The sequence below is a fragment of the Marmota monax genome, unplaced genomic scaffold (genome assembly GCF_021218885.2).
Source record: "Marmota monax isolate L192 unplaced genomic scaffold, Marmota_monax_Labrador192_F-V1.1 WCK01_AAM20220418_F8-fsc00205, whole genome shotgun sequence".
NCBI classification, from domain to species: Eukaryota; Metazoa; Chordata; class Mammalia; order Rodentia; family Sciuridae; genus Marmota; species Marmota monax.
The window spans coordinates 1,678,973-1,688,109 of NW_026692417.1; the positions used below are offsets into that span (position 1 = coordinate 1,678,973).

General features: G+C 46.4%; 1 protein-coding gene across 1 annotated transcript; it reads left to right on the top strand.

The window, feature by feature from the left end:
• Positions 1-5,505: 5,505 nt before the first annotated feature.
• Positions 5,506-9,130, top strand: LOC124091692 (EF-hand calcium-binding domain-containing protein 3-like; the record flags this gene model as incomplete). Its single annotated transcript, XM_046442880.1, is given in 10 exon segments — positions 5,506-5,555; positions 5,784-6,008; positions 6,122-6,168; positions 7,007-7,150; positions 7,621-7,692; positions 7,774-7,894; positions 8,086-8,264; positions 8,433-8,500; positions 8,502-8,595; positions 8,973-9,130. Coding segments are annotated over 10 exon segments (1,158 nt in total), but the record flags the coding sequence as incomplete, so codon positions are not given.
• Between the last annotated feature and the right edge of the window lie 7 nt (positions 9,131-9,137).

Below are 9,137 nucleotides of genomic sequence, written 5' to 3' on the forward strand. Positions count from 1 at the left end.
CTCCCCTTAGCCAGACTTCAAGGCCACCTGGAAAGACTCATCTGAGCCTTCAGGAGGCTTCAGAGTCCTCTCTGAGGCTTCCAATTCTTAGGCCTGAAGCCAAGGGCACATTGGGATCATCTGAGGGGGGTAACCCCTGGGGGGTGGGACTGGGCAGGAAGAAAGGGAGTGTGGAGGGAGTTCTTCCTGTCTCTCCTCGGGGAAGACCTGCACGGAAAAGGGATGGTGCCTGGGGGCTTGAAGGAAGCCAAGAGACTGGTCCTCCAGGGGACCACAGCATTAAGCTGGAGGTCCCTCAAATGTAAGGAGAGCCCACGGTAACTGTGCATACCCATATGCAACCCAGACATGCACACACACCATAGCCTAGCACTCACTGCACATCCATGCACACACAGAGGAAGCCACACGGATGCCCAAGCAACACACATCCTGTGACTTTCACATGTACAAAACATGCACACAAATGCCCAAAGTTCCCCGTGTCTGGGGTCAGGCTTTGGAGGCCCAGGGGGTGAGCAATACATGGAAGCTTCTGGCAGAGGCAAGATGGATGCAAAGGAAGGAAGGGAATTTGGAGTTAGGGGTGGACATGGGTGTGGAGAGTGAAGTCTGCGGGAGAGAGGAGGGGCACCCTGAGCCCTGATCAGCCTCTGACACCCCCCCCCCCCCGCTCTGGATGTCAGGCCCTCTGCCTAGGGAAAGCCCAGCTTTGCACATCTTCAAGAGCCTGGCAGGTATTGAGGAGGGAGGAGGGAGGAGTCCAGGAAGACAGATTTAGAAGAAGGGAGTAGTTGAGAATGGGTAGGGCCAGAAGGAGAAGGGGGCCAGAGGCTGGAAGAAGGGACCAAGCAATGATGAAAAGGTAAAGTGTCCCAGGTGAAGCTAGACCCAAATTGTCATTAGGCTCTCAGGACTCATCTTTCTGGAGTATTTTGATTTTTGTTTTTTGAAAAACAAATTTTATTTTTAGAGCAGTTTTAGGGGTACTGTAAAATTGAGCCTGAAGTACAGGGATCCCATATTCTTTCTTATCCACTCACCCCACAGCACCACTGGTACATTTGTCACAAAAATGAACCTACATCAACAAATCATCATCACCCAAAGTCTATAGTTTACTTGAAGGTTCACTCTTGGTGTTGTACCTTCTAAGGTCTTTGACCAATGTATATTGACAAGTATCTATCAAGGGAGAGTTCAGAATAGTTTCTAATGTACTCAGCCTATTCATCCCTCCCTTCCCCCATTCCCAGGCAACCGCTGATCCTTTCACTGTCTAATTTTGCTTCTTCCAGAATGAGTTGGATAACATACATAGCCTTTCAAATTGGCTTCTTTCACTTAATAATATGCATTTGTTTCCTCCGTGTCTTTTCATGGTTTGATTCTTTTTTAGCACTGAACAATGTTCCACTGTCTGGTATATCACAGTTTACTTATCCATTCACCTACATCCTGGTTGCTTCCAACGCTTAGCAATTAGGAATAAAGCTACTATAAACATCTGCATGCAGGTTTGTGTGTGGACTTCAGTTTTCAGATCATTTGGGTAAATACCAAAGAGGATGATTGCTTTACCGTATATATGGTATGGATTTGTTCTTTTTTGTAAGAAACCACCAAACTGTCTTTCAAAGTGATTATACCATTTTGCACTCCCACCAGCAACAAATGAGCATTCCTGATGCTCCACATCTTCACCAGTATTTGGTGGTGCCTGTATTTTGAATTTAGGCATTCTAATAGGTATGAAGTATGTGGTATCTCCCTAACAATATATGGCTTTGAACATCTCCTACACTCACTTTTCATTTGTGTATCTTCTTTGGGAGGTGTCTGCTCAAATCTTTTGCCAGTTTTTTAACTGGGTAGTTCATTATTATTGAGTTTTGAGAGTTACAGTCCTTTATCAACAGTGTGTTTGCAAATAATTTCTCCCAGTCCCGTTTGTCTTCTCATTCTCTTGATGTTGTCTTTTGTAGAGCAGAAATTTTTAATTTTAATGAAGTCCAGCTTATCAATTATTTCTTTTACAGATCATATTTTTGTTATTGCATCAAAAAAGAGTCATTGCCATACCCACACTCAGATAGGTGTTCTCCTGGGTTACCTTCTAGGAGTTTTAGAGTTTTGTGTTTTACACTTACTTCTATGATCTATTTTGAGTTGCTTTTTGAGAAGGATGTAAACTCTGTGTCTAGATTCATTTTATTGTAGGTGAATGACAGTCATGTCATTGGCAAACAAAGATAGCTTTATTTTTTCCCAATCTGTATACCTTTTATTTCCTTTTCTTATCATACTGCATTATCTAGGACTTCCAGTACAATATTAAAAACAGCAATTAGAGGGCTGGGATTGTGACTCAGTGGTAAAGCACTAGCCTAACGTGTGAGGCACTGGTTTTGATTCTCAGCACCACATACAAATAAATAAATAAAGGTCCATCAACAACTAAAAATAAAATAAAATTTAAAAAAACAGCAATTAGAGGGATTAGAGGGGACATCTTCTGCATCTTCACATGAAAGCTTTGTGATTCTCCCTGCTAGGTATAATGTTAGCTGTGGATTTTTTTTTTTTAATTTATTTTTTCAGGTACTAGGTATTGAACCCAGGGCCTTGCACATTCCAGGCAAATGCTCTACTACTGAGCTATGTCCCCAGCCTCCTAGCTATAGACTTTTTTTTTTTTTTGGGGGGGGGGGTACGGGAGATTGAACCCAGGGGTGCTTAACCACTGAGCCACATCTCCAGCCCTTTTTATTTTTATTTTTTATCTTGAGACAGGGTCTCACTAAATTGCTTAGGGCCTCACTAAATTGCTGAGGCTGGCTTTGAACTTGAGATCTTCCTGTCTCTGGAGGCGCTGAGATTACAGGCATGTGCCACTAAACCTGACTTAACCTGGACTCTTTATTATTAATTAATTTATTTATTCATTCTTTTTTTTTTTTGGTACCAGGCATTGAACCCAGGGATGCTTAACCACTGAATCACATACACAGCCCTTTTTATTTTTTATTTTGAGATAAGGTCTTGCTAAGTGTCTGAGGCTGACTTTTAATTCATGATCCTCCTGACTCAACATCCAGAGTTATCTTTTTAATATTTATTTTTTAGTTTTAGGTGGACACAATATCTTTATTTTTATGTGGTGCTGAGAATTGAACCCATGCCTCATGCATGCTAGGCGAGCGTGCTACCACTTGAACCACATCCCCAGCCCAGCCTCCTGAGTTTCTGGGACTACAGGCATGCACCACCACACTCACTATAGATTTTTTTGTAATGTTCTTTATCAAGTTGAAAAGTTCGCTATTTCTCGAGTTTTTGTTATGAATGGGTATTGAATTTTGTCATTTTTCTGCATGTATTTATATGATCATGTGATTTTTCTTCTTTAACCTATTGATGTGATGGATTACAATAACTAAATCTCAAATGTTGCATTCCTGTAATAGATCCCATTTGGTTGTGATGTATAATTTTTTATTCAAGTAGAATAAATATAAATAAAAATAAAAGCAAAAATCAACAAAATCAAAAACAGGAAATCAATAGAGAAAATCATCAAAATCAAAAGCTAGTTCTTTGAAAAAGATCAATAAAATCAATTAGCTCTAGCCATACTAACAGAAAAAGAGAGAAAGGATTGATATAATTTCTTTCTTAAATATTTGATAGAATTCACCAGTAAACCTATCGGGCATGGTACTCTTTGTTTTGGAAGGTTGTTAACTTTTTTTTTCTTTTGGTAGTTGTAGGTGGATAGAATGCCTTTATTTTATTTGTTTATTTTTATGTGGTGCTAAAGATCAAACCTAGTGACTCATGCATGCCAGGTAAGCACTCTACCACTGAGGTACATCCTCAGAACAGAAGGTTGTTAATTATTGATTCATCTTCTTTAATATATTCTATTTCTCCATGTGTTATTTTTGGCAGATTGCGTTTTTCAATGAATTGTCCATTTCATCTAGATTATCAAATGTATAGGCATAGAGTCATCCATAATATTCCTTTTTTTAATACTTTGAATGTCCATTATATCTAGAATGATGTTCTCTCTTTCATTCTATTATTAATAATTTGCATCATTTCTCTCTCCCTCCCTCCCTCACTCCCTCTTCTTTCTGTTACCCTAGCTGGAGCCTAATTGATCTTACTGATCTTTTCAAAGAACCAGCTTTTGATTAAGGTGATCTTCGGTAATGATTTCCTGTTTTCAATTTGTATTATCTTTACTTACCTTGGATTTAATTTGTTCTTCTTTTTCTAGTTTCTTAAGATAGATACTTATTGATTTTAGATATTCCTCCTTTTCTAAAATATTCATTTTAATTCTATAAACTTCCCTCTTAGCATTGCTTTTGCTTATAGCCCACAAATTTTGAATGAACTGTATTTTTATTTTCATTTAGTTTCAAATATTTTTAACCTCTCTTGAGATTTTTGTTTGACCCGTGTATTAATTAGAAGTGTGTTATTTAATCACTAAGTTGGGGATCTCCCAGCTATCTTCCCCTCACTTCCCAGTACTAGAGGATGAACCCAGGGCCTCTGCAGGGTAGCCAAGTTTTCAACCAGCTGCATCTCCAGCCTTTTTTTTTTTTTTTTTAAGATGTCCATGGGGCTGGGGTTGTGGCTCAGTGGTAGAGTGCTCGCCTAGCATGCATGAGGCACTGGGTTTGATCCTCAGCACCACATAAATGAAAAATAAAGATATTGTGTCCACTCACTGCTTGCCCATCTTGCCTCCATTTACACCTGTGGAGGATGATGCGGAACCCCTTCTCATAGGTAGCACCCTGGATCCCAAGAGGCTGCTGTGTCACGTCTGTGTGCGCTTATGAAATTGTGCTGTTACAGATGGTTTCCACCCAACTCGTCTATTTATACATGAACTCTGTCATTAAAGATTTTTGAGAACATGAAAAAAAAAAGATATTGTGTCCACTAAGAAAATAAATATTTAAAAATAAAAAAAGATACCCAGGCTGTCCTCAAATTTGTAGTCCTGCCCCAGCCTCCTGAATAGCTGGATCTGAGATCACCAGCATGTACCACCATGCCTGGCCTCCCAGCTATCTTTCTATTATTGATTTCTATTTTAATTCCATTATGACCCAAGAGCAGACATTATATAATTCTTATTCTTTTAAATTTATTAAGGTTTCATGGAATTTTTTTTAATATGGCAGACAGGTCTATATTGGGCTGGACCCTCACCCTCTCAGTTCTTGGCTTTGGGCTCCTGGGACCTACTTCTCTGGGCCTCTGTCATTCTGACTTAATATCCAGAGTGGAGTCACAAGTTCAGGTGTCTTAAGGGAGGCAAAAACTCAGAAGAATAAAGCAGCAGGTGATCAACAGGGAGAAGCAGATCTCTGGTGAGAGAGAGAGTGTATCTCCCACCAAAGACAAAATCCACCACAAAGGCAGCCTGGGGGCTATAGGTTTTGGGCACTGGAGCAGCCTCAGAGCCTATGACTCTGCCTTTCAGGCAGAAGAAGGCAGAAGACCAAGAGATCCCCACCCACACAGAAAAGGTACAGGTGATCAGGGTTGGAGGAGGGTCCTCCTCCCTCACCAGAGGTGGGGGGGGGGGAGTATCACTGCCATAGCCCTGCCCTCAGAACCTCTTGGAGGGAGGGTTATGGGTACCTCATGGGAGAAGGTAGACCTGCACACACCCACAGGCCTGGTCCCAGATCCCCTGGAGTCAGCATATTCCAGTGGCCTGAGCCCCTCTGCCTTGTCTTCTCCATGCCTCTAAGGCCTCCACAGAAGCCTCGAAGGCTGCTCACACAAGATCGAGGTGAGGAGCAGTCCAGCAGGGTGCAGAAAGGGAGGTGTCAGCTGCACACTGCCCAAATGACCCAAACAGAGCCACCAGAAGCCATAGCCACAAAGACTGAGCAGACTACACAGAGGGCAAAAGAATTCAAGAGCCCTGTGGCTGCCCACCCAGCTTGGTCAGGACCAGATGCCAGATCTCAGAGGTGAGGGTGGGGAAGCCAGACCGGGGGCACTGGGTTTGGGTAAGGCCTGCCTGGCCCTGGCATCTCTCTGCAGCAGGTGCCAAGACCTGACCAACCTCTTCCCCCTGGGGCAGCATGACAGACGAGAATCTCCTGCCCCTGACAGCCCGGCAGCTGACAGGTGAGAGTCCTAGGCTGGGAGTAGGGAGGGAAATTAGGGGGTGCTCAGGGCAGAACTATGAGAGGTTTTCCGCCCTGAGGCTGGGGTCAATATCTGTAAACCTTGCAAGAAGCCAGTATTTATAACCTTCCCTCCATGCCAATATAAATTTGTTAATCTCTACAAACTGAAATTCAATGATGTGCCTGGTGTGTGTGTGTGTGTGTGTGTGTGCACGCATGCGCAGGAAGGAAAGAAAACTGGATGGAGTGTTGGATAGTCAAATGATGGTATTGGATGGATAGATGGATGGCTGAACAAATGGACAGATAGGCAAGATGGAAAGGAAAAAGGGAAGAGGGAAAGAAGGAGACAGGATGAAAAAAAGAATGAATTCCCCTGTTGCCTAGGATCTAGGCTATGGGTGGGGAGTGCAAGAGTAGAAAGAATCACTTCCCCAGTGTTCCTCAAAGATATATCCTGGTGTTGGTAGGGGCCTTTCAGAGCAGAATAATTTTCTACATCAACACTTTTCAGTGCCTGCTATATGCCAGGCCCCAGCAGGGTTCCAGGGCATCATAGTTAGTCAGACTGCCAGGTATGACCTTGAACATGAGTTTTGAATGCTTTTCATATAAACATGTCCAAGACTCATGTTTGAATTTCAAGACTGAATGGGCACTAAAATGCCAATACAAAGCTGCCACTACTGTTATTTGTATTAAAAGTTATATATGCCCAGGGGGCTGAGGTAACCTAAGGCATCAGATGTTCCACCTTAGCTGCAATAGGCAGATCTTAGGGCTCAGGGTTCCTATGTGTGCTGTTCACCTTGCTGCCTGCTCCCCTCTACCCTCAGCCTTCCAGGATATCTTAAAACTGTTCAGCTGCAGCCCAACAGGCACCGTGGACATGCGCAGCATGAAAATTGCCCTGCGCAATGTGGGTATCCAACTGGGCCCTCAGGAGATGTGTGAGGCTCTTCGGCTGGCAGACTTGGATGGTGGGTGTCCCATCTCTGCCCTCTTGCACTCTCCCACCTCCAGATAGTCTCCTGATGAATGCTACCCCTGTCCACAACATTCCTCCCTAGTTGTACTTTAAAGTTCCCTCTCCTGGGAAAAGAGTCCTCATCACCATTATCTCATGGCCTTTAAACATTGCTGCTGATTTAATTCTTATCCTGACATGTGGCTGCCCCAAGGCAAGGGCTATTTCTCCCCTACTCAAATTAGGGTCTACCTTTAGCTTCTCTGTGGACCCAGTTGGATATCCACATTGCACAGGGCAACTTTCATGCTATGCGTGTACCTTTTGGGCTGCAGATGAACAATTTGAAATATCCTGGAAGGGCAGGCAGGGAGAGGCAGACAGCAAGGTGAACCACACACATGGGAACCCTGAGTCTGTGTATACAGGGCAAGGCTTCTGCAGGGGCAGGCACCCATTGCATCCTCCACTCTCTATTTCCAGGTGATGGAATCGTAAGCTTCAAAGACTTCCTGGGTGTCCTCACTGACAACCATTACGTGGCTCAATGCATGCGTGAGCACAAGACTGGTGTGGCAGGAGTGGGCCTGGCCTGGGGAGGAGGCCTCTCCTCACACTTATTTTTGCTGTCCCCAGGGCAAGTGAGAAACCGTCGGGTCTGTGACCCCAGGAGCCTAAAGACCCTGTTCATAGAGATCCTGTTCAAGCTGCTTAACCAGGGCTTTGTGCCCTCCAAGTCCACACAGGAGGTGATGAGGTGGGCACAACCGTCCCTAGATCCCAAGCCCCAAAGATAGGAGCCCTGAACTCTGGGCCCTTTTCCTGGGCCCCAAGCCACCCCAGACAAAGACAAGTAGCTTACTGTTCTCCTTGAGTTTCGGTGCCTGTGAGATGGAGAGGACGAAGGAGGCATTGTCTAAAACGGATACCCCACTTCTCTCCTTCAAGCTACTACTTCAAGAAGCAGAGGGCTCTGCAGTTGAGCCCGGGCTGTAGGGATCGGGCCCGCGGCCAGGGCCGGCCGTCGCGCGCCCACGCTGGCCTCAACTTCTTCTGTCAGGCGGCGCGCGTCAGCGGCCTCTCCAACACGGAGCTAGCGCGCTCTCTGCACACACTGTGCAAACCGAGTGCGCGCTCAGTGGGTAGAGGCCGGGGGTCAGAGGCGCGGGGCTGGGGGCCACTGGAAAGGGGACTCTTCCGGTCACACACAGTCCCCGCCACCACCTCTGGCCTCCGAGGACCCACTCCCGGCACCACTATCCCCTCCCCCTTCTCCTGCCGGGCGCCTGCCCCAGGTGCGCGCAACCCCTACTCTCAGATACCCAAACTGGCCGGGCGGATGCGGCCAGAATGCAGGACGCGGAGCCGAATCCCCCCCCCCCCCCGACATCCGCCTTCCCAAGCCCCACCAGCCGGGCCGCTCCAAGCTCCTGCCCAACCTGGGACCGCTCAGCCCAGGTGAGAGCAGGCGCGCTGGGCTGGCGATGCAGACCAGGGGCTCCGCCGGAGAAGGGCTGGCGGGCCGGGGAGAATCAGGACAGGGCAGATGGGGCGGAGGCGATAAAGCAGATGCGGCGGGACTGGCGGGCGGCAGGCGAAGAGTGGGAGTACACCGAAAGAAACGGGGACGGAGTAGGCGCAGGCGCCGAGGGAGGCGTGACTAAAGTAGGACCCGCAAAGGAAAAGGGGGCGAGGTATCCAGGTAGGAGGCCCCAGCGGAAGTGGGGGGCAGCAGCAAGACGGACCTAGGAGGTGCTAATCCCGCGAGTCTCCGCATCTCCGAGCTGCTGGCTACACCCTCCGCATCTCTGAACTGCCGGCTACACCCTCCACGTGCTCCCTCCGCCCTCCCGCAGGGTACGTGGACGAGTCGCTGGAGCAAATAGGCCTCTCAAAGCGGGCTCTGTCCCCTGCGACTCTAGTGCAGAAGCAACCCTTCTCCCCTTCACCAACCTCTTTGCAGAAACAAGCTGTGAAGAACTTGTACAAGTAAAGCGTTT